This window comes from Lampetra fluviatilis, chromosome 1, assembly GCF_964198595.1.
Source record: "Lampetra fluviatilis chromosome 1, kcLamFluv1.1, whole genome shotgun sequence".
Classification (NCBI taxonomy): domain Eukaryota; kingdom Metazoa; phylum Chordata; class Hyperoartia; order Petromyzontiformes; family Petromyzontidae; genus Lampetra; species Lampetra fluviatilis.
Window position 1 is genome coordinate 36,933,599 of NC_136275.1, and position 26,267 is coordinate 36,959,865.

The window sequence follows — 26,267 nt, forward strand, 5'->3', positions numbered from 1 at the left end:
CTGTTCCTTTGTTGCGCAAAGTGACTCAGCACAAGGGCCTGCAGTAGGTGGCTGCGATTTCCGCTGTGTGCGTAATCCCGGTCGAGCAGACGCAGGAACCTTCCACGTGCTGCGGCATGACATACCGCACGGCTCGTGCTACTACCGCCACCCCCCCCATCAGCAGGTCTGAGCGCCAAGCCGGGCACGCTGGGCCACGAGGAGATGGTGAGCCTTGACGAACGCTTCGCTGCCAGCCTGGAGCTGAGCGAGCGGCGCCTGCCCGTCAAGAACTCCTTCTGCCGGCGCAACGGCATGCACACGCGGTGAGTGCCTCTCCTCGTGGGTGGTGTCGCCACGTGCCCCGGGGGCTACGACCGCGGTTGCCCCCTCCCCCCCCGCCCCCCGTGAGATTGTGACACTCGCACCGCGTGGGAGTGGTTTGCGAGGGATCACGCCGTCACTGCCACCGCGCCAGCCGTTCGCCTGTCAGGAAGGTTTTTTTTCCAGGATATTCTTGGGCAGTCCATAACTGGCGAGTGTCACCGGCATTGTCACCGTGCAGCAACCCAAGTTTCCTCGCAAGTCTTGCATTCAAGGTCCGGGAGACACGAGGCCAAGGTCAGGGCTGGGAGTCTTTTTTGGGTCAAGCGTAGGGTCAATGCAACCGTCAAGGCCAAAGTCAAGGTCAGTGTCAAGGTCAGGGTGAAGGTCAAATTCATGTCAAAGTCAAATCCTCTCGGACGTTGATGGGCTACAGTTAACAAAGCTCACGTTGCAGTCTTAAAACTGCCCAATACTTGGAAACAATCAACAACTAATACATTACATCTAATCAACCTGATTAAAACTTCATTTTGGGAAAACAATGTTTACGGAGTTTTTTTTTGCAATTAAAATGAGTAGCCAATTTATGTATATTTTAATGGGAATTAAATTTTATGAGAATTTACACTACAGAAGACAGCCCAGGTCTCCCTTGCAAAAGGGGTCCTCAAGAGTTATAAACGGCTCCATATTTCGTTCTTTCATCTCCTGGTTCAATAACGAATACTGCTACCCGCTACCCCCCGCCCCACCACCCCGAAGGCCAGGGCCACTCACGAGAGCTGAGAAAATGTCCTTGAGTCGACCTTGAGGGAGAGGCCTGGTCCCGAGGACTGCTTTCTCACTCCCGCCACGGCGCGGCATGAACACACGGAGGGCGGTCGGGCGGGCGTCGGAGCAACCGTGGTCCCCCCCCCCTCCCCCCCGCAGAGCCCCCTTTTGCTCTGCAACGCGAGCGCCGGGCGTGAGGATTGGGGCCGTCTGTGATTTTCCGCATCGCTTAACGCCGGTGGTAATGCAATTGCAATGCCGCGTGCGCGCGTCTGCGCGTGTAAATCTGGAAGCCTTCTGATAAGCTGGGCTATCGCCGTATAGAAGTTTTGTAGAAGGAGGGGGGTGTGGGGGGGAAGCGTATATACTATCTGCTGCAACCGCGCATTCAAAGAACATCGCATGACATCAGTGGGGAGGCTGGGGATCTCGAGAGAGAGGAGAGCGGGGGGAAAAGGACGAGGCGATGCGACCGCTCTCCGTTGTGCAACGAATCGCAGCGTGGCCGCGCGTATTTGACTTGGCGTAATAATCGGCTAATTTCGCCGCTAAGTTACCCAAGTGAACGTTGTTTGTCGTTCCGTGGGCCAGTGCTTTAGTTGCAACCGCCTGGTTGGAGCTGTCTAATGAGACACATATAGAGTTATTAGCATTTCATGGATGAGTGCGTTCATTTCTCAAATTCACCGTTTGCTGTGGTAGCATTTTTTGGTAAATTTCATCCAACAAACGTGTAGATTATGGTGGCGTGATTGCACAGTGGTTAGCGCAGCCGTGTTGTCAACCCGGCGAATTGAGCATCATTCCTTGCCATGGATAATTCTATTGGGGGCGCATCTGCCACTTTTTTGCAGAGGTTCACGGTTCGAATATAGCGGCCGCCCTGATGAATACCGCCGGTGTATTAACCGTATTCACTTTGGACGTTGGGGATCTTGTGACATCATTCCCAAGATTAGGCCTAGGCAATTGTGTGCCAGCATCTTGGTCCAAATCGGAAAGTAATGACCCGCAAAGTTACTCAAATGACTACATCGGAATGTACATCGTAATTATTGCCCTCCTTTTTCTGAAAAAGCTTGGCAGGGCTCTCCTGAAAAAGAGTAATGAGACTCAGTGATGTTTTCATAGGTAAACAAACGTAGTAATGATAATACATTGTGAGTGGCACCTGAACAGGTCCTGGGGCCTCCCATCATTCACCAACCCAGACTGACCATGAGTGACATGGCATAGGGAAACCTTCATAGAGCAGTGGATTTACAAAGGTCTGTTCATTATGCATTATTATTATTTTGCAAAATACTATACCGGTAAATACAAGAGTAACAGACGTACATACGTACGTTGATACATAGATAATACAGGGGTTTTTTTTGGGTTAGATCACGTATATATAAATGTGTCGTTAAATCCGCCACCACCCGACACAGCCAATCAGTAAGGGTTGTCACGTAAACAGAACGTGCCAGCACACCGGTGTGTTGGAGAGCAAATCCACAACATTTACAATCTGAGTACGACTTTTCGCCAGTAATTACAACTAGCATCATCAGGCGGACAGCCAACTCTGGCGGGTTTAACGACACATTTATATTTACGCAATCTAACCCAAAAAAACCTGTATCAATGATGATATTGGTCACGAAAGCCTACATGTTAAACCGTCCGTACATAGAGTACATGGATTCCATATCATCGTAATCTGTCCCGTATCTTAACATACTTGGACGTAGATGCACGCAGACAAGACACACGCGGAAAAGGCATGCATAAAACAGCAGTGCAGTCATAAAATCTGTGGAGGCCGTTTGACCACGAGGGGCCGATTCTGAACGGCCGTAATTCATTTTGGATTCCTTTCCATCAGTCCATGATTTGCCGCATTCTTTCCATCGAGGGAATTTGAAATTGACTGAACACAGCCCCGCAAAAAACGAATGCCTCTCAAACTGAACTGACGTACACCCAGGGCTTAATTTTCGGCCGGCTCTTGGCCTGGGGGGGTCACCGACCCGGAGAGTAATTCCACACCCAGTACACCACATCCAGTATACATTCTCAGCAGGGCCGGATTCATGCAGGGGCTTTCGCGTCGGCAACCTGTGGCCTTGGCTTTTGAGGGGTCCTCAAAAGAATGTACACGGTTTAGAGTTGTTGAAACACAACACTGCACTGGAGCACTTGTTGGTCATTATAATTATTAAAGCAGTTGCATCGAAATGTGAATTACTGCCAGTTCTATCGCATTTTAAAAACCGGAAATGAAACATTACCCGGGGTAAATAACGCGATGGGGTGTTTGCCATCGGCCATGGGTGGCGGGAAAAACAGAGAAGGGGAAGTAATTGAAAATAGAAAGAGGGCCCCCCACAAAAGCATAACAGCCCCGGACCCCCCCATCAAACATAATCTGGGCCCCCCTCTCTCTCTCTGTCACGTGATCATGGCTGTCGCTCACGAGTCACGTGGCCACCTATTCCAGTCAAGTCTACCGGTAGCCCAGAAACTACTGAGTGGGAAACCTCTGAGCCCTGAGTACACCTGGAAAGCACCTCGACACTGATCAGGCTCCCCGCGGTTAATGAGCATCAGGCTTTTAAACCGAGAGATTGCTAAACAAGAAAAATCCACGCGAATACGTGGCCTCCTGCCATGAGATGAATTTAACCTTGTATGCGATTGCGTGCAATTAGCCATTTACATCTGTTTGCATTTATGTGTGTGTAAGCAGCGGTTGTAATGATAGTTCACATACACGAACCAGTGCCCCCCCCGCCCCCCCCCCCCACCACAAGGGGAAGAGCTGCCTAAGCTCCCTTAAGCTGTCTAATTATTTCCTGTTGGAGTTTACTACACAGAGACAAAGACCCCCCGTAGAGCCGAAGCAGACTTGGGGCAAGTGCTATCAGCGAGCACTTTTGATGGCCGGCAGAACACACAAGGAGGTGGGTGGCCACCACAACCCCTAGCCGCCTTTGTCTCCCCAGTGCTGATGTTTAGACACTGCACCAGATACGCATTTAAGGCTGAGCCGACCTAGGGGAGGACAAAGACCGGTTTAAATATTCGTCACGGTTATTGGTCGTGAGCAGGAATCGAACTCGGGTGGTCCGGTTCAAAGCATAGCGCGCTAACCACTGAAGCACCACTCTCCCACTCAACTGCAACAACAACGATAGCAAAACAGCCGCCATTCACCACCAAGTGGCGGTGACGTCACCACGGTGCTTATTGCCAAGCTGTGTGCACCCTTAAGGCCGCGTGAACTGTCGAACGCTCACTGGGCAGGAGGTCGCGGAACAGACCCCCCCCAGGTGTCGTGGGTTGACTGACGGAGGTGACCCGCGCGTGCGCTCGGTCGGCCAGACAGCGGACATCCGAGGCACATTCCCTAGTTCAGTGCGATGGTCCACATGCGTCGATTGTGGGAAGCAATGTACGTGCACCTGTGCAGGCAAAGTTAAGTCAGGTCACTGCTCAACGAGGATCGCTGCCCCACTCCGCGCAAGCGGGTCGTGGGGGCTATTTGACCGCTGATTCACCACGCCGGTCAGTGCGGGTGTTGAAGGTGGGGAGCAGAGCCACGGGCGCATAGAATTACGGTACAACAATGAATTTGTTTGCACTGCCCACCACCTGGCCTAACAACCTGCCCATCCAAGGGCCATCCAAGGCGCAACGCTGCTTAGTTTCAGGCATCTGATGATAAAATGCGTGGAGCAAATCCACCACCACACACAGAAAGGAGTAACAATTAGGAGCCTCCACAGACATATCAAATAGATGGATTCAAGCATCCGTTTCTGACCTGCCGTCCCCTGGGCCACCCTTGCATCGTGAGTGTCATTGTCCAGGCTAGCAGAGAATTGTGGGACTCTGGATGAGATGGATAAGATGCAGATGTGGGGTCCCATCTGCCAGCAGTGGCATGAGCCATCCATTACACTGTAACCATTCGACATGAGAAAGTCAGCAGTGTTTGTCAGGGGTGATTGACTACGGGGTGTCTTTTGTAGAAATGTATCCTGGGGCTCGTCGACACATCAACTATACGGTCTTTTTCTTATTTGCTCATTAAGCATATGAAAATAAATTTTCGTTTGATTTTCTTTGCAAAAAAAAGTTCATCAAACTTGTACGCTTCATCCAAAGAGAAAATAAAACGAATTAAAACTGTTTAATTAGCAGAAGACACATTCTTCTCACTCTGCGTCTCTCTCGCTGTCTGCACGCAAATACGAGATGACAAGCAAATAGACTGAAGGAAATCAGAAATGACGCGCACCAAAGCCCGCCCATGCGCGGGCGTCTTCTTGCGTCTGCTCGAGCTGTGATATTTGCAGATTTGGTGTGAGCCACAAAACAAACACGGGGGGCCCATTAGGCCACGCAACCCTCAGTGACGGTGACTCGGCTTAAGCGGTCGTAGAGGTGCGTTTTGCCCGCCTGCTCTGCAAAGGTTTTGAATCCCGCGACCCGCTCGCACGTTAATACAACGAGCTTATTAATAAATCAATAAAAAGCCCACCGAGTGACTCGGTTTGGAAGAGAGCAAAAGTTGCGCGAGTTCAAGCCCCAGTTGGGGGTTGGCTCGGCCCATCATCTGTCCGGGATCGATATAATTAGCACCGGCTTTGTGGAGGAGTCAGTGGTTGTCGTATGCCCCCCCCCTCCATCATAAGAATGTAATTTTCCCACCACGAGCTGAGCCTGTAGACGGGAGATGAACGCTGCTTCAAAGCTCCTTCGAGCAATACATCACCGACTATTAAACACACACACACACAGCACATACGGTCTGCTTCACAGTGGACTTCACAGGATGCCGTGACATGGAAGGAGAGTAGGGCCCACGTGTGTGGCAGCGTCGCCGTCCAACTTTGCCAAGTGATGTTATTTTGTTGAGTTACTCACATATTAGTCCGCTGGATGAAGCCACACAGCAGCAAGGCCCCTTGCTGTGCACCGACTGCAGACTCTTACAAGTCTGGGCAACACGTCGCCTTTGCGATGGCCACGTGCTGCAACAATGTTATAAGTGCTTTGAAAGAAGGGCCCATTGCCTGACATCCAGCTTTGAAATTGGCATATGATTAGTTACCCGACTGAAGCTATTGGATAACAAACCCTTTCAGTCATCAAAAAGGCTTCGTTTATTCAAGGGTATGCTTATGCAAGGGTTTGTTTATCGAAGTGGGAGTCTGTTTCCCAAAAACCCTTTTTTTCATTCCTCATCAGACTCTACGGTGCAAAGTGCAGTCTCCGATCGAATTATCCACACGCGCACGCTGGCATCTCTCTGTGCTATGGAGAAGAGGCATTGTCTGTAAAGTCACCGATTTAAAAAAAAAATCATATTAAGGCCACAGTGTTATTGACGAATGTGTTGCGTTTAGATTTTTGTTGTGGTTAAATGTGCTCTTTGCACCACTGCCAATGCACCACGGGTAGCAGCAGCAGCAGCATCACCGCCACCAAATAATTTGCCAACAGAATGACGCGCGATTACAAAGAGGCCGTGGTTTAATTTGAGCGGCACGCTGCTGCCTGTGGCGGGCGACAAGGCCACGACAAGAGACCCAACCCACATCTTCCCTTTCCCTCTTCTATTTCCCCTTCTTCTGTTTTGCCCCGGAATGTGACACGACTGCTAAAAAGCATGAAAATAAATAAAGAAATATCAGAATTCCTGAGGATGCGCAGCGGCACTCGTGTGTGTATGCGCGTGCGTGTGTGTGTACGCGCGTGCGTGCGTGCGTGTACGCGTGCATTACACACAGTGGGGGCGGTAGTGTAGTAGTTAGCACATTGCGCTACGAACCCGGTGACCCGAGTTCCATCCCCGCTCACAGCCAACAACATCGTTGACAATTATTCGAGCGGCTCCTGGGCCTCCCCTACGTCGAGTGGGCCTTAAACAAGCACTCTGTGCGGTGTGTAAACGTCAGCGCGAGGGAGTCAAAAGTGACCGGGCTTGGTGCTGGCCACACCACCCCCATTTGTGCCGTGCCAGCCTTCAGAGCTGCTCCTCGCTAACAGCACTTGCCCCAACAGGCCGTCGAGGCTATACGGGTGATCTTTGTCCTTGCGCATGCGAGCGAGCACGCGCGCGCCTCTGAGCGCGTCGGTGGACGCGGGTGCACAAAGCCGGCGATTTACGGCGATGTCCCTGAAGGCGCTGGGCAGGGACACACGGGAACTTTTGTTCTCCGTGTCCCGGCTACGTGCGGCCCTCGCGGTCTGGAGATGTCGTTTGCGTGGGGATTCTGCTGCTGCTGCTGCTCTCCGCAAGTGCCTCTCGGCGGCCCTGGCGTGACTCCATCCGTCTATCGCCACAGTCTGGCTCTCTGTCTCCTCCAGCGATGCTTCGCCCCCCCCCCCCTCGCCCCCTCTCAACTTTGGAGAGAGATGTTTGAGAGAGAAAACAAGAAGCTAAAACTTTGGCAATAACGCACTCTGCCATGCTTGTTATGATGGGTCATCGCGTTGTGCTTGCAGCGCAGAGGATCCCGGTGTCGATTTGATCTCCCGGCCTGGCAGTTTAAAACTCTGGGCAATTTTGTTTTCACCTTTAATTTTTTAATAGGCAATGTGCGGGCCCAATACATCACGTTGTGACCCACGCATACACCGTCAACATAAGCCAAACCGATTCTGAAAAGCCAGGGATAGAAAGATGCGGAACAAATCTCGCTGCCCCATCTGGGCAAATTTCTTAAATCCACCACCCTCTGTCCACCCAGCGGAATAGATTGGTACACCACCGTCGATCGGCAGATCGTGTGTGGTGGTAGAGGCACAACGGTGGGTACTCCCACCTCTTCCAAGATGTCCGGCCAGTGTGGAAGAGAAGGCCAAATACCCTCCGGAGGGGCACTTCTAAAGCTCTCCAGGATAGGTGCCCTTCCACCAGCAGTGGCGTGAGCAGGCAATTGCACGGCTGCACCTTTACCTTTTATCAAAGCTACCGTGTAGCCGTTCGCTGTACAGCTCTCTGACGGGCTTTTGGGTCATACCGAGCATTGTCTGGCACGATGTCGAACGTGTTCAGTTCCTAAGGAAGCTCCCAGAATGTGTTGCAAAACGTTGGACGTCTTGCCGAACAACACGGAGTACAACCCGAAATCCCATCGGGAAGATATTAAACGGTCTGTTTGTTTTTCTTTCAATGACGATGAGAAGATCAGTGTGGTTGGCGTGAGTCCTGGTGTAAGGAATTAAATGGGCCTCTCCTATCCAATTTCCCCCAGAAGCCCAGCTTCTTGGCCCCTCCAGCCGATGGGCCCCATTGCAGCTGTACCGCGTGCACGCTCGAAAGCTTCGCCGGTCTACGAGCATCTCTCTGACGTGCGTGCTTGTGCGCGTTTGTGCGACATCATGCGCTCATGATGTTGCGCGTGCGTTTTCACGCGTGCTCTATTTAAATCGCGCGGGATAATGCGATCTGATTTTTTTTTTTGGTCGGGAGTGGCAGTTTATAATGAGGACGAAAATCGATTTGGACTCTTGATGTATTTGCCTAATTGCGTGTGCTATGCTGGAGCGTGCATTGGGTATGCTACTGGGTGCATCGGGAGAAGGCTGCTCTTGGATTTGTATGAAGAGAGGAGCCCCAATCCTTTCCGCCCCTTGGAGAGTTGATATTTTCGCTGAACCCACTCTTGTTAAGAGCCGGCTGGCTTGCGATAAACAGGAAAGCCGGTGACGGGGGCTGGGGTCTGGTTGCCAAAGGATGGAGGGAAGTGGGCATGGGAGGCTTTGTTTAAGCGCTTGAGCTGAGCGAGATCACTTGGGGCCCACAGCGCAGCCACTGTGAGCATCGCTGTGTGTCGATGTGGCAAGAGCGTGATCGATCATTGCATGAACTTCTGTAATCTACGCAATAACCACTTGGAACCCATTTGCTAGTCAGGCAAAAAGTGTAGCTGCACTCCTGCATAGAGATCTGTGAGCTACAGAGACCTCCACTCACCCTCATAGAGATCTGTGAGCTACAGAGACCTCCACTCACGCTCATAGAGATCTGTGAGCTACAGAGACCTCCACTCACGCTCATAGAGACCTGTCAGCTACAGAGACCTCCGCTCACTCTCATAGAGATCTGTGAGCTACAGAGACCTCCACTCACGCTCATAGAGATCTGTGAGCTACAGAGACCTCCACTCACCCTCATAGAGATCTGTGAGCTACAGAGACCTCCGCTCACGCTCATAGAGATCTGTGAGCTACAGAGACCTCCGCTCACTCTCATAGAGACCTGTGAGCTACAGAGACCTCCGCTCACTCTCATAGAGACCTGTGAGCTACAGAGACCTCCACTCACGCTCATAGAGACCTGTGAGCTACAGAGACCTCCACTCACGCTCATGGAGACCTGTGAGCTACAGAGACCTCCACTCACTCTCATAGAGACCTGTGAGCTACAGAGACCTCCGCTCACTCTCATAGAGACCTGTGAGCTACAGAGACCTCCACTCACCCTCATAGAGATCTGTGAGCTACAGAGACCTCCGCTCACGCTCATAGAGACCTGTGAGCTACAGAGACCTCCGCTCACTCTCATAGAGACCTGTGAGCTACAGAGACCTCCATTCACTCTCATAGAGACCTGTGAGCTACAGAGACCTCCACTCATTCTCATAGAGACCTGTGAGCTACAGAGACCTCCGCTCACGCTCATAGAGACCTGTGAGCTACAGAGACCTCCGCTCACTCTCATAGAGACCTGTGAGCTACAGAGACCTCCACTCACTCTCATAGAGACCTGTGAGCTACAGAGACCTCCACTCATTCTCATAGAGACCTGTGAGCTACAGAGACCTCCGCTCACGCTCATAGAGACCTGTGAGCTACAGAGACCTCCGCTCACTCTCATAGAGACCTGTGAGCTACAGAGACCTCCATTCACTCTCATAGAGACCTGTGAGCTACAGAGACCTCCGCTCACTCTCATAGAGACCTGTGAGCTACAGAGACCTCCACTCACGCTCATAGAGACCTGTGAGCTACAGAGACCTCCATTCACTCTCATAGAGACCTGTGAGCTACAGAGACCTCCGCTCACTCTCATAGAGATCTGTGAGCTACAGAGACCTCCATTCACGCTCATAGAGATCTGTGAGCTACAGAGACCTCCACTCACGCTCATGGAGATCTGTGAGCTACAGAGACCTCCACTCACGCTCATGGAGACCTGTGAGCTACAGAGACCTCCACTCACTCTCATAGAGATCTGTGAGCTACAGAGACCTCCACTCACGCTCATGGAGATCTGTGAGCTACAGAGACCTCCGCTCACTCTCATAGAGATCTGTGAGCTACAGAGACCTCCACTCATTCTCATAGAGATCTGTGAGCTACAGAGACCTCCACTCACGCTCATGGAGATCTGTGAGCTACAGAGACCTCCACTCACTCTCATAGAGATCTGTGAGCTACAGAGACCTCCACTCACGCTCATGGAGATCTGTGAGCTACAGAGACCTCCGCTCACTCTCATAGAGATATGTGAGCTACAGAGACCTCCGCTCACTCTCATAGAGATATGTGAGCTACAGAGACCTCCATTCACGCTCATTGAAATCTGTGAGCTACAGAGACCTCCACTCACTCTCATAGAGACCTGTGAGCTACAGAGACCTCCATTCACGCTCATAGAGATCTGTGAGCTACAGAGACCTCCACTCACTCTCATAGAGATCTGTGAGCTACAGAGACCTCCACTCACTCTCATAGAGATCTGTGAGCTACAGAGACCTCCGCTCACGCTCATAGAGATCTGTGAGCTACAGAGACCTCCACTCACTCTCATAGAGATCTGTGAGCTACAGAGACCTCCACTCACGCTCATAGAGACCTGTGAGCTACAGCGACCTCCACTCTCTGTCATAGAGATCTGTAGCTAATGAAACCTCCATTCACACTCGTAGACATCTTATTACATCGGTAATTGCTGGGTCGCTGTGCATCTGTCACTCCGTCACCATCGATCACCGGGGCCCTATTCTGGAGGCGGACACGCCCGGGCCTGCAGAGAGTGTGGGCCCTGGCCCCCTACTAGGGGGCTCGCGATGGCTCAAGAATTCGTTTGGCAGAGCGTTTCGTGTCCGGAACCACAAAAAAAGACACAAAACATGAGAGAGAGAGACAATCTACCGAGCAGCTGGGTTTTTTCAACCCTTAACCCTTTAGCAGCAGAAACCCACGCCAGATCGGCCCGACCCTACGGTATCGCGTGAGCTGATTTCAGCGGGGGGGGGGGGGGGTCGTACACAAAAAAACACTCAGGGGGTGCGCGCAACACAGTGTTGAACAAACTGTAAACAAATGTTGAACACGAAACAGAATGGGTGGAGATGCGATTTTCTTTCCACCCCGCATGCATTCCACTCTCAGACCCCGCGTGTGTGTGTGTGTGCGCGCGCTGCATGCGAGGCAAGGCTGCGACGCTCAACGCTTAATTGTGCCAAGTTTTTGACATTGTGTCTGGCCGCCTCCAACTACTGCAGACAGTCTGTATTCCCATCAAATGATGGTGAAGAATTAAAATAATGGTACCACAGCAGATGAGCCAGGGCGTGGTTTGTGCGAGCTGTCATTTACAACATCATTCCCGCAGATGCAAACGGCGTTTTTTTTACATTGCAACAATACTATTGTTTGACACAAATAATCTATAATGGAGTGCTAAGCCTTCAGAAGATGGGGTTGGAAAAGGAGGAGGAGGAGGGGCTGAGCCCCCTCCAGCTCCCCCGATGCCACGGTGCTGGCCCTGGCTCTCAAAGATGTATTTAGAAGATTCCCAGAAGGCAGCATTCTTTTTTTTATCTGACGAACAAGGGAGAAGTGCGCTCGTCTCCAGGGATGACACGATCACATCCAACAACTCCAAAGCATTTGCACACCGATCACTGCTTTCATGCAGATGGCTCGCAACAGCCTTATATAACAACCGGCTAATCTGCGTGCACGTGCATGGGTTAGCGCACTGCACCGCGGAAGCGGGAACCCAGGTTCGATTTCCGCTCGGGATCGATAACGGTGGAGAATATATCTCGATCGGCCCTGGGCCTGCCACAAGGTCGACTTGGATTTTAATGAGTACCGGGTGCAGTGTGTAAATAACATCGCAGCGCTGCGGAGACGGAGTCGGCCGGGTATAGTGCTGGCCACCAAGCCCCTGGGTGTGCCATAGGGGCTCGCTGACAGCACTTGCCTCAACCATCTGTGAAAGGCTTTACAGGGGGTGAGGCTTTTGTCTTTATATGTCCAGAAAACGTCTGGCTTTACATGTTCTAGCAGCGCCAGCACCACAGCGGTAGGATTACATGGGAGATGCCGTAGGATGCAGCAGTGGCTGTGAAAGGTGTGTCGCCTCTTAATACGGGAGATAAATGAATGGGGATAACGGTTGGTATCGGCGAGCTCAGAAGGAAAGGAGAGACCTCCGTCCTGAAGAGTGACAACTGCTCCTATTGCAGAGGGCAGAGAGAGGGACGCACGGATTAGAGGACATCGTTCAAACTGCGAGGGAAAATTAAGTGGGCTTGGGCAGAATACATTATAAGGTCGCGCTCGTTACCCACAAAGTGCTTGCCACAAATGAACCACAAAACATTTGCTGATCACGTCAATGAGCATAAACCATCGTCACGCGAACTCATCATCTGTCATCATCGCAGCAGCGGCTTTTGGCTGGGCCATCGAACGAAGACGTGTTGCCGCGTCGCGCGCTTTCAGATGCGCTTCTGCGGCCGTCGGGAGCGCTCTTCCTTCCGATATGAGGAAGCCACTGGAGCCATGCAGTACAAAGTCGAGGTTTGAACCAGATATCTTTAGAACTGCTTTTTGTGTTTAGTTTGTTGTCCTTGCCCCTCACCTCGATTAGCGCGGGTGGTTACGTACGGCGCGAAAGAAGTTCAACGTGCGTGCAGTACATACGTCACGGCTGGAAGGGTGTCAATGGCCGACGGTCGAAGAATGGAAACGCATCTGAGAGGAACGTCTCCCGGGGAGACGGAGTGATGAAATGAGCTCACGCGCAGGCGCTAGGCGGATTATCGCTTTGCGGGATCGTGAGAGTTAGCGACGGCTTCGGGGGGCGGGGGTGGGGGAGTTCTTCTGCATCCAGCATTTGCGAAGAAGAAGACTGACAATTATTTTTATCTTGGGTTAATTAGCGTATGGCTGTGACCTGTTTGTAGAGCCCCGTGCATGAACCTCGTATGCACCTTGGTGAGGTTTACAAATGCAGTCATTCATAATAAAGGTTTTTGGTTTAGTTCGCGTAAGTTTCAATTAATATTCTGGAAAATTGCCCGATGATGCTGGATGTAATTACCAGCGAAACGTCGTACTACTCAAATTGTAAATGTTGTGGATTTACTCTCCAACACACCGGTGTGATGAAGTAGTAACTAATTGGCGTTTTCTTTATGTGGCTGTGTTGGTTGGGTGGTGGAGGGTCACGACACATTTATATCTACGCGATCTAACCCCCAAAAACCTTTATTATGAATAATATTGGTCGCGAAAGCCTCCTACGTGTTAAATCAAATGCAATCATGTGCAGCCCAGCGCCTTCACTCAACCCCCTCCCCCTCCAGATCCCCCCTCCATCCAAGTCGTTATCAAGAAAGTGAACGCACTGATTATGTGTCTGCGCCGACAACAGAACGCATCAAATATCCATTTTAGTTAATTACGCATTGACAACTGTAATTACATTCGCGAAGTTCATCCCCATCCTTTGATTTAAAAAAAGATGGGATTTGTTTTGTTTTTTAAACGTGCGAAAGCAGGACTTCGATTGGGCTAAAACTTGAACAACGAACTTGACAGCTGCTCCTGCCTATCTCTTTACCTCCAGAGAGGACTTTTCAATGTAAATTTCACTTGGGGATTGTTTTGTTATTATCGCTGTATTATCATTGTAGTGAGTTCAACTGAGTCGCAGACGTACTCTTTGGAGGCAACGCATTTATTGATACCAACACAAAGGGGTAACTGCCCCTTAACCAGATAACAACCTGTGGTGGTGGACCCCCAGGCTAACTGCATTAATTACACTGGGAGTAGCTACAACGGACAGGAACCCAGCTTGGGTCCAGCTCCACGTGTTGGTGACTCTTCTAGGACGTAGAATGTAGATTCTTCAGGATGAACAACAGCAGCCGGTTCCTCTCGGGGACCCGGCTTATATCCTCTGTGGTGTGGCTGGCTCCGCCCTTAGCCACGCCCACCTTCTAGAACCCTCGAGCAGGATCTCGGCCCTTATACGTGACCACCCCTAGCCCCCACCTGGGGGCCCTGTGTAGACTTTACCGGTCACGTGTCCTTCGGGGTCAACCAGAGTGCCATGGCCCTTAGTAACCCCATTCCCATGGCCGGCACTCTCACAGCCTATCCTGTAGAGGTCGGCACTGCACGCAGAGCGTGGTGCCATCCAGCACTGCCAGTCAGTGCTCACCGAGCCCCTCTAGGGCCGGTACTGCACCCACATCATCGTGGTGCCCGCGATGTCAATAAATCGCACGCCGTACCTCTCTAGGGCCGGCATGACACAGTGACATCCGCGATGTCATTACACTATCATTGTAATGATTTCATCCTGTGCTAATGCCCGCCTAGGCATCCAATAGCTTAACACAATCGCATGTTATCGTAAAACACTTTGAGCACGAGATTTTTCATGTTTATTTTGAAACGTGATACGTTTATTTTCATCCTCTTTTTGGTGGGGGAACGGAAGAAAAACATTTAGATATGTGTGCGTGTGTGTCTGTACGTACGAATAGGGAGCGGTAGGGTAGCGGTGAGCACGCTTTATTTGAATGGGTCCTGGGCCTCCCCTAGGTCGACTCAGCCTCGAATGAATACCTGGTCCAGTGTGTAAAACATCGCCACTGGGGAAATAAAAGCGGCCGGGCATGGTGTTGGCCACCCACCCCCTCGTGTGCCATGCCGGCCTTCAAAGGTGCTCGCTAAAAGCACTTGCCCCAAGTGTGTGTTGAGGCTATACGGGGGATCTTTGTCTTTTGTACGTACAAATGCGGAGCCGCGGTAGCGAGATGTAAACTATCTCACCTGCCATACAAGAAGTTGTGGGTTCGATCCCGACCCACGACCTTGACGCCTGTAAATTTGGAGTTTGCAAGTCCTCACCGTGGTCACGGGGATTTTTTTTCTGGTCCTCCGGTGTTTCCCTCCACATTTAGAATCAACACACGTTTAGAGTAATTGGCTGCTATACATTTGCACGTGACAAGCCACTTGGTTGGGCCATCATTTGTGGCCAGATCGTTTCTGAAAAAGAGCTATGTAGCTCAGTGGGCCTTAGCTGGTAAAATTTAGAAAAAATTGTCTCGTTTAGTGGTGAGTGCACTCCGCTACGAATCCAGCTACCCGAGCTCACAGCCAATAACAGTGGTGACTATTTGAATCAATTCCTTGGCCTCCACAAGGTCGATGCAGTCTTAATTGAGGCCCCGATGCAGTGTGTAGTAAAACATCTGCACTGGAGAGACAAAGGCGGCCGAGCGTGGTGCTAACCACCCAACCCCTCGTGTGCCATACCAGCCTTCATAGGTCCTCGCCAGCATCACTTGGCCCAACAGTCTGTTAGAGGCTACATGGGGGATCTTCGTCTTTATCTTTGTATGCACCACTCCGTTTGCTCACTATTATCTGCTCCTGGTCTTTTCTGTAGCCGGCACAATTCTGGTTGAGACAATCTTTCTCCCAAACGGCCCAAAGCAGAGTTCTCACATTTTTCTATAAATATATACATGAATTTAAGTACGGCGAGTATATGAACAAGCAAGCGCATGTTTAAACGAATAGAGAACTCCTTCAGACTCTGCGATGTTGTTTAGCCCAAAATTGCCTGCGTCACATTCATTTTCCCCATCGGCGATGTACAACGTCGCAACGCACTCCGCCTGCTTGAGCACTGCGGCGAATGCACACACGCGCAATAAATCAATGTTGTATCAGAATATGATGTTTGTATTGTATTGCTGCGACGACTGTTGCTACTGCTGATGCTAATGTAGCTGCTATACCGATACCGCTTCTGAAAGTACTCCTGATTCTGCTGCTCCTACTAATGATGCTGCTGCTGCTTCTTTTACTGATGTTTCTGCTACTTATTTATTTCACAACGAGCTGAAATAAACCCACTGAGACGCGTAATAACAACGCTGCCTCTTTTGCGAAGACAACCTGGGTTACATCATGAACAATTTAAGAACGCATTCTTTCTTAAAAATGAAATTAATTATGTTTTACTTTTAAATTTACCCAGTGGACTGCTACTTACTGCTGTTGCTACTACTTATGCCATTGCTATTACTGCTTTTCTTAATTTTACGACGACTGCTGCTGCTGCTTCTAGTATTCCTGTTTACTCTTTGCTGCTGTTGCTCTTGCTGTTGGAACTGCTGCTCCCACGGCCTCCTGCTGCCCCTTATATCTACCGCTGCTACTGCTGCTACCGCCTCTCCTATTCCACTCCTGCCGCTACTGACGCTGTTACTCGCTGCCTCCTCTGGACTTGCCACAGGGCGATCTGATTAGTGCCACTTTCTGAAAGGGCGATCGACGGGGGCAGGGGAATGGTTTCCGTCTGATTGCATTGCCCCGCGTTCCTCCCCAAGTCCCCTCACCCTTCCTCCGCGTGTGTTATGGGGGAGAGGACGGCCCGTGCGGTGTAGGTCTGGCCTTAATCTTTTTTTTTTGCCAACAATTCAGAAGCCAGGGAGGGGCGAACGGGGAGTTTGTGAGCGAGGGTGGGGAGTGTTCCGTGATTTTCCTTCCTTTATTTGTGTTGCCTCGTTCCAACGCAGCTGTGAAACAAAATGCTGTGCTGTTTGTCTCACTCGGTGCTTACCGGGGGGGAAGCGCGGGGGTGGGGGGGGGCTTTGTTTCTCACTGAATACTCCCCTGGGATGCTGGTTAGACTTACTTACTGGTACAAGGCAGCGCCTTGCGTGATGAGCAAGTAGCCACGCAGCCATCAAGCGAGATGTCTCCCCGATGTGGTGTGCCGGGCGCGGAAATATTTTCTGGGTCACCGACCCAAACACACCCGGCCGAAATTAATCCCTTGTCCTCGTGCTCCCCGGCAGCGCAGGATTTCAGGGCTTGCTGTCACGCACGCACGCAACCGCTGCACACACGCACGCGAACACTGCACGCACGCACGCGAACACTGCACACACGCACGCATCCGCTGCACACACGCACGCACGCGCTCGCCGCACACACGCACGCACGCACCCGCTGCACACACGCACGCACGCACCCGCCGCACACACGCACGCACGCGCGTGCTTTTGTGGCTCACACAGCCGAGAGGACAAACGGGGGGTGGTGGCGAACAGCGCTCAGCTTTGTCAGAGCAAGCGGAGACGTTTGCGCTGAACGTTCGGAGAGAAAAAAAGATATCTATTTTGTCTCTCTCTCTTAGACAAAGATCCCCCGTATAGCCTTTAACAGACTGTTGAGAAAAGTGCTGTGCTAGCGAGCACCGATGAAGGTCGGCACGGTAACACGAAGGTGGCCAAGACCACGCCCGACCGCCTTTGTCTCCCCAGTGGCCATGTTTTTACACACTGTCCCAAGTAGACCATTTGATGCTCAGTTGACCTAGAGGACGCCCAGAACCGGTTTAGATAATCGTCACTGGTGTTGGCCATGAGCGGGAATCGATCTGGGGTCGCTGAATTCGCAGTGCAACGCGCTAACCGCAACACCACCGCTCTCTCTCACACACACGTGCACGGTGGCTACCGGGGCGCCGTCGTATTCAGGGATTAAGTCCTCGCTGAAAATGTTCCGGGTCGCTGGTCGATTTAAGTAAGTGGCACGTGCCGAGTAGTTACAGCCGTCGCAAGATGTATACCGGGTGCGGTGTGCCCAGTGAGGAAACGTTATTTTGGAGCGCCGACACTGGCTAAGCTGGCCGGGCTGAAATGAAACCCTGGTGACATCGCAGCGACGTGAGCCCTGCTCTCCATGGGGCATCCCTCCGGAAGGGACCTGCGTCTCATCGTGCTCTCCGATCGTTATAAATTTGGTTCGTAATCTTTTCGCCCTTTGTCAGTCCACTGCTGGATGAAGACCCTCCCTTCCCGTGCCGCGTCAGCCGTGCCGGTTTTGTTGACCGCACTTTCAGTGAGGGCAGAGGCCGGGTTCAGATGTCTGCACACCGCTGATGTTACTCGTGCAGTCTGTCAGCGTACACGATTGCATGACGACTATGGAGCCACCACTGAAACGAACCGCACTTTTTTCAGTGTGACAGTCATTCAAACTCTTTCGTAGTCTTGACTGCAAAAAACAACTGCTGCTGTTGGAAGACATTGGTTCCCTAAGCCATATGGGCCGAAGGACAAAACTATTCAGAGACGAAAAAGAATGTTGTGTAGAGAAACAGACTTCCTGTGGGTGTATTATATATTTGTTACGTGACGTGTAAGTAATTATGGGCTTGGGAGTGGAGCGGTTGCGCAGTGGATGGCGAGCCGAGTTCGATTCCCAGCCGTGGCAAACAGTGCCGAATGATATCTGAACGGTTTTGAGCCCCCAACCCCTCCCCCAACACCACCCAACCTTCACCAGCCCACACTGACCATCGTGGTCAAGTATGGTCAAAGCGACGCCCGTGACCTATCCCGGCATGGGGAGGAGACCTTCATCCAGGAGTGGATTGACGAAAGGGGGTGCACATTTCAGCTATGAACTTTTAAATAGGTTCGGTTAACAATCCATTCTAGCGGTTAGTGGAGCGGTGAGTGCGCTGCACTGTGAACCGGTCGACCCGAGTTCGATTCCCGCTCAAGGCGAACACCAGTGACGATTATTTGAACCGGTCTCAAGCCGTCCCAAGGTCAACTCAGCCTCAAATGAGTACCTGCTGCGGTGTGTAGGAAAGGTCACTACTCGGAAGGCAAAGGCGGCCAGGCGTGGTGCTGGCCACCCGCCCCCTCGTGTGCCGTGTCGGCCGTCATAGGCGCCCGCGAACAGTGCTTGCCCCAACAGTCTGCTACAGGCTATAGGGGGGATCTTTGTCTTTGTACGTGTCTTCACCTGAAGACTGTTTTACTTTCTGACGTTGTCCGCTTATGCGAGTGTTTGTTGGCGGAGGTTGTGTTCATTCGCCATCGTGTTTACGCCCGTTTTATCATTTTTTTGTGGCCGTTTACTCTTAGCGAAAATGCCGTGATCGTGTTTCTGCATACATTAACGACTTTTATTTGCTTTGTAATCAGCTCAATTTAGCGATTAAGTTCAGCACCCAGACATGTAACATTGCAAGTGCCATGTGATTGTTTAAATTCAACATTTACGCGCAACAAACAACGATACCTCATTACAGCCGGGTGCGACGGATGGCGAATATACAACAACAACAACAACCACAAAATGGCAATTTTATGATTCATCGACACGCTTACATTTTTTGTTTAAGTTTTTCCTTCACCAGCGTTCTAAGAATGCCACTGTCAAGCGGCGTGAGTGAAAAATCGTGTGGGGGATGGCAAGAGACACGTTTGGACGTTTTGCCGTCGCAGGATTTATGGGAGGATAAGTAAAGCGGTAATTGTTTGATTTTCGGCCAAGACAAAAAAAAAGTCACGGCGGAATGGGATTGTCATGTTAAGCACCGTCAGTGCGGCGACGAACCCCACCCCCTTGAGTTGCTCAGGCCTCGCGTGTATGTTGCTCAGACACGTGCGTGTGTGCGAGTGTGTACGTGAGTGCAGAGGCGGGCGGTAGTGTAGTGGTGAGCGCACTGCACGCCAGCGACTCGAGTTCGGTTCTCGTTCGTGGCCAACAACAGTGACGAATATTTGAACAGGTGCTTGACCTCCCCTAGGTCGACTCAGCCTTAAATTATGACCTGGCATGGTGTGTACAGATCTGCAACTGGGGAGAAAAAGGCGGCCGGGGGGGGTGTTGGCCACCCGTCCCCTCGTGTGCCTCTATAGGTCCTCTTGAGCAACACTTGCCCCAACAGTCTGTTAAAGGCTATTTGGGGGATCTTTGTGTTTGTGCTTAAGTGCGACTCCACGTATAGCTGCCTGAGTACAAGCTGAATATATATAATATTTCCAGAAAGTGTGTGTTCACGTAGCACTGTGTATTACCTGCCAAAGACCAACAGAAAAGCAACGTGTTGATATGCCTAAAGTGCACATTGCCGGCTTTGAACATGGACATTGACAAAGAGAACAGAGCAAACGCTACGATGGGCACAAAGGAGTGTGGAGAAGTGCACGCTTGTAAGTGGATGGACAGGAAAGAGGACAACATGGATCACAGATCATCCGCAGGTTCCAGACATCAAGTTAAAGACGTCATATTGACTGTTGAGAAAAATAACTGGGCACGGGGCAGAATACAATGCTTGGGCAGGACGCGTCACTGTTAGGGGCGATGGGCGGCGGTCGAGACAGACGGCAGAGTGGCAGCCGAAGGAGGGGGATGCGCTCAAGGTTACGTCTGTCGCAGACAATCCGAAAGCGAGATGGATTCGCGCATCGCGAGAGAATGCGAGTGGCGGCATGTGGAGGCCCTAATCCAGCAGATCACAGTGGATAATCGTGAACATGTGCGCCATGTGTGTATTCATATGCGTGCGTGTGTGTGTGTGCGTGTGATTAAGCAGCTCGCCTCCACGGCCCAGCCCCGGCAGCCTTCGCTACTCAGATGAAGACCTGCCCTCCGAGTACGGCGAGGTGACCAAGTCGGAGCCCAATGGCAGCCTCAACGAGAAGCTCTCGGAGATCCCCGAGTCTCCGGTACCGTCCGCCGGACCTCTGCACTCACAAGCCCTTCCGTTGTTTCCCTGTGCCTCTTTTCCATTGGCACATCCGAGCCATGCTAGTCTGGCGACCTCAGAGTTGGGGTGGTCTTCCACTGGCTATTTGCCAAGCTGAGCCAGAAGCAAACCTTGCTTCATTGGCCTCGCAATGTATCTGAATCTGACTCAGTGGCAAGCAGGGCCAGGGGCGGAGGGAATGACACATGCATGGCATTTGACGTCAATCAATAGGCTGGTAGGACACATCATTGCCACGCCATTTAATCCATCTCAACTCGTACCCTACATGTGACGTCAGCAGCATGGCTCGGATTCTGCAGTGGAAAAACAAGCTGGCACCTTCCCGACCCGTACCGAGCCGCCTCCCCGTGGCCCCATTGTGGCTTGATTGTACAATGGAGAAGACATGTTTAGTCGCCAGTGCTATCAGGCGTGCAGGCAGTGCAACTACACCGTGTCCCACAGGCCAGATGGGCTCTGCTACACAGAGAGAGAGAAATTGGTCGGGAGGCACCATTTTATTCCTCGCACCAGGGCGCATGCCAACCGCGCTCCCGCCATGGTCATCATCGTCATGCTCTGCTTCCTTACATTAACGACATGTGCGGAACAACCCGTGCCTTAAGGGGCCCTCAATTGAGACAGAGCGATGAACGGTCTAATGGACAATCTAATATGGACAATCTTGTCCATTATCGGTCATTTTAGTCTATTATCACAAGTATTGTTAATGTCTTCGTGAATTATCACTAATAAATTACATTTTAAAAATGTATTGCTTAAATTTAGTTTTACCCTTGACATGGAAACGTTCGTAATTGTTATTACGGAAATAACATTTGTTTTATTTAATTAATCGTCACCGTCTCTAGGTTGTCGCTAATTACTGTGAGCTTCCATTTCGGCAGGTTCACCATGGTTCGTGGCTTCCTGAACGATCGCGGTCGAACAGTCTGTGCCCGTCCAGCGTGGCGTCTATGACCAAATATAGTCGCGACCAATGATCACGTGTTCCCCAAACAAATTAAAATTCCCTTGTGAACCATCCAAATAGTTTCGGGAATTAAATTCACGTTGTTTTGTGTATGCGAGCGGCAGCGCCGCTTTACAAAAAACGCTCTGCGGTCGAGAGCCCGGACACGTTTTACGTGAAATGTTCGACTTTCATTTGAATGCAAAACACACAAAAACAACAACAACAACAATCCACATGTTTGCCATGAATGTGTGCTTACCAGAAAGTTTGTTCTGCATAAATTGAAAACCATCCCTTTTTTTCCCAACGGGAGCCGAATAGTATTTGAAAGAAAAAGCGATTAAGAGTCACAGGTGTGCTACAATCAACCACTGTGGCTGCCTGATCTACTTTCGTGAAGCACTTTGCCCTGTATGTATTTTAAATAGTAAATTAAACATATTTTTTTTTTCAGTACCCACAGCAATGCCTTTCATCAAGTAACTTGTTTGTTAAATATAGTGTAATTTGTATAAATGGAATGGATATATTTATATAATTTTGGAAAGATTGACGCCTCTGCTGACGGAGGGCCTCGACCCGAAGGAGCTCGAGAAAGTTGTGTTTTTGGCCTCCTCTTCTACCCTGACCAGATGCCTCGGAAGAGGTGGGAGAGTTACCCACACTTTACCCAACCTCACGCAACCTCACGCAACCTGCCAATCAACTGCTTTACTCTGTTATCCTGCTGCGTGGATAGAGGCGGTGTCAGGGGGGGGTGGGAGTTTAGGCCACTTTCCCCATTTCTTGAACTGCCACGCCGGGCAATAGCATAGAACTGGCGTCATCTAAAGCGCTAGTCCGATGTGCTAACCATTACACCACGACAGCGTGTTGGTTATTTTATGTTATATATATATATATGTTCATATATGCGCGCGTGTGCGTGCGTGTGGTGATTAATTTTAAACCCTAATAAGAAAGTGCCAATGTAGTTTTAATTTGATCAGTGCAGCTTGTTACACAGGCACTGCTAACATTTGGCGCGCATAAATTGGTGATTGAAACCGAGTGCTCTGTGGCTTATCCAGATTTCCCATCTGTCCTGCAGTTGGAAAATCGCATACCAAATTTTGTTTAATATTAATTGACTTTTGTTTGACTTATTTTCCTTTTAATCTAAGGAACCAAAAGTGCTTTGTAGCCCCATATATGGAGTTGCGAGATGTTTTCAACGAGCAAAACGCAGCATGCCATCTCATTCTGACGCGTTTTAACATTCAGCATGGTCTTCCTTAAAGAGGGTCTTCTCATTCCTTCTGATCGTAAACAAGCTTTGTTCCTGTTGGGAGTGGCTTTCGCCGGTCCTCCAGAGCCCAGTCTGAGTTGTGTGCAACCGTCCTGGGGGTTGGAAGATAGACAGAGAAGTATCTTCCATTCCTCCCCTTTCCCGCACGGTCTCCCCGTTGCGAGCGAGCAAGAGAGAGAGAGAGAGACGGAGGCAGTTTCTCAATGGGCTAATGTGCCTACTGTAGCATAGTGTGCTGTACTTGTACGCTCTTCGTTGCCAATCCACTGCTGGATGAGGGACTTCCCGTGGCGGGGGTGAGAGGCGGTTGTTCGACTTCACTTCGCCAGGCTGGTCAGGGCGGGTTTAGTCTCAGCGGCAAGCACGGGTGTGGTACATTACAAAGACGGATTTACAGCATGGCTCGTCGACTGCCTACGGCATCACTCTGCCACAGCCTATAATCACCCGTGGCATCCATATATTTTTTCCTCGTGTAAATAAGTACGTTTATATTTACACCAAGGCGGCGTATTGTTCTGCTCATCTAGTTTCTTACTTACAGCCTGTGTGATGTGTCACCCGTGGTCGTCACCCGTCCAAGCACACCGCAGGCCAAACCCCGTTTAGCTTCCGAGAGCTGATGATATCTGGAGCATTCCGAGTAATTTGGCCTGGGGCCTTGTAAAATTAGGGTTGTCAACATTCCCAGTTTTCCCACGATGATCCTCTTTTTTGAGGTAGCTGCTGCTTGCCTGAGAAATCTCTAAGGCTTCCCGGGACATTAAGAAAAGAGTAACGCAGCACTTGAAACAATGCCTACACATGCAGTTCCCGCCTTTCTTCTGGCATTGTGAGATATTTCCCTCAACATGACACGCCTCGCCGCTTTCCTTTTTTTTTGCACATCAAGAAGTGGCAACCCCAAGTAAAGTAGGGAGACTTAGCTGAACATTCCTTGACTTCCCACCGCATCGTCTGCCTCGACAACATGCGCAGCCCCCCCCCCCCCCACGTGTCCCCCGTTTCACCACGTCCTCTCAGCACGTCTCCAAAGCCACTTGCAGCCAAAAGATCCATTTGGTCGCAAAAAAAAACAGCCGCAGCATGTTTCCAGAGAGGGCCCCTCGCAGTGCCGTGATTAATTGTAGAGCCAGGACGCTTACACAGGAAGCGTCCAGATTCCTTCTGGACCCTGAGGGTCTCTTTACTTGGAAGGCCGCTCCCATCCCTCGCAGCCTCTGCTGTGCCGTTGACCCCTTGACCCGATGACCTAGCAGGAAATCCCAGCTCTCACAGTGTGTGTCTTCCTTACGAATACCTAGTTGATGATTGGGAGGTAGGGGTTAGGTAGTTGCGGTGGTCACGGTGGTGATGGTGGTGGCAGTCGCAGCAGTGGTTGGCGGTGGTTATGGTTAGCCACCTCCAAGGTAAAACTAACCGTGACATATCAGAAGAAGAATAAGATCTCTCAATACCGCAAGAGAGGAGAACAACATGTGAATGCGTCGTCTTGAGCGGTTTATTATTACGCAGCTGAGAAAAATCCAGGACTTTTAATGTTCTAGAAATATTCACAGATTTCCCAGGGCAGCAGCTGCCTCAACAAAGGGAAGATTTTCTGGGTTGCATGGTGGCGTACGGGGGTTGGTGGCATACACCTGGTAGCTGCAGTGGCTGTAATCACAACATTGATGTTGGAACTTTGAACTTGAAATGTTAAGTGAGGGCAGAGGTCGCGACCCGGAGCCATCCCTTAACAAGTCACCAGGATTTATTGGAAACAATAATATCAATGTGAAATCGTGAGTACGTGTATGCAACTGGCAGAGCGTGTTAACCGTCTGTCATAGGAAATTTAGACCATTCCCTGCTTAAAGGTATAAGAATAAAAATAGTAATTATTAGGTCCCATGTCACTCCACTACCGGATGGAGTCCTAACCACGCCATGACGGACATGGAACGGTAGTTTGCCCATACTTCACCAAGCTAGTCAGTACGGGTTGTTGAAGATGTTGGCTCAGGCAGCAACAAAAACCGGTTCAGTTATTACTCATCACTGATATTAGATTCGAACTCAGCTTGTGCCTCAAATCGCCTGGTTCGTAGCACCGCACGCTAATCGCTTGCACCACCGCTCCACCCGTGCATGAGATGTGTTGAGCCGGGGTGTGGGGGCCTCAAACCTGCGGTCCGAGACTTTGACTGCAAGGGTTGGTGGATCACGTAGAGCTGGGTTCCCGAGGTGCCCGGCCAAAGAGCAGCCAAGTTGGTTGTCCACCTTTGCGACTCCGTGCTATAATCGCCGTTAATGTGTCGGTTTGCTCCCACCGCCCTTTTTGTTTCTTCTCCCACACACAATTAATTCCAATGCAGGACCCTCCTTTAAAAAAAAAACACATAGTCTCGAGACTCAGGGAGGGAGGGAGGATTTTCCGGATATTAATACTGTATTATTATAGTTGTCTGTCAAAATAAATCAACACAAACTCTACGTTTTGGGCAATGGCCCTGCTTCATAGCAAATAAAGACATTGATATCGAGGTTATTACGCTGGATATTATTATTATTTATATCAAAGTTGATGTAATGCTCCTTAAGTAGGTGACGCAGTGCGTCAGCCCTTAAATAATGTTTCGTAACGACGGCGGCTATCGCTGCGGAGTGGAGCCGCGACTTTTCTTTTTTTTCCCCCGCAGCGTTTTGTTCCTTGGGCCCTGCCAGCGGTTCTGAGCGGGCGACCACGAACCACGTCCTGCGCCGCCTCGTGTGCTCACCCACAGCCTCGTGTGCTCACCCGCAGCCTCGTGTGCTCACCCGCAGCCTCCCGCCCCCGCCACCACCACGTGCTGCAGCTTCAACGTTAAATATATCGTCCTCATTAGAGAGGCCGGCCGACTCGTTGGTTGGCCGCGAACGGCTCCGTTCCCGCGCTCGCGGCCAGAGAGACGAAGCCAGACCTGTTGGTGTGCGGTTTGACATTCTTAAAACCGCCTACTTTGCGCTGTTTGGCGCTTTCATCTAGAAAAGCAATTTCTGAGAGGTATTGCTTTCTTTCATTTATTTTCCCCCACTGCCTGGCTTTTTAGTCAACAAAACATGAAAGAATGCAA

The 26,267-nt window shown here is 50.8% G+C and overlaps 1 protein-coding gene across 6 annotated transcripts in view; it reads left to right on the plus strand.

Moving 5' to 3' along the window:
- The window catches only part of LOC144935147 (protein sidekick-2-like), a 477,776-nt gene that overhangs the window by 435,125 nt on the left and 16,384 nt on the right, over positions 1-26,267 (plus strand). For 3 of the 6 annotated variants that reach the window (XM_078861598.1, XM_078861625.1, XM_078861607.1), the window contains exons 43-44: positions 164-305; positions 20,753-20,885. In XM_078861598.1, coding sequence (XP_078717724.1) covers positions 164-305; positions 20,753-20,885 — 275 coding nt within the window. The remainder of the gene's footprint in view (positions 1-163; positions 306-20,752; positions 20,886-26,267) is intronic. The other 3 variants (XM_078861616.1, XM_078861632.1, XM_078861640.1) reach the window with 1 other exon arrangement.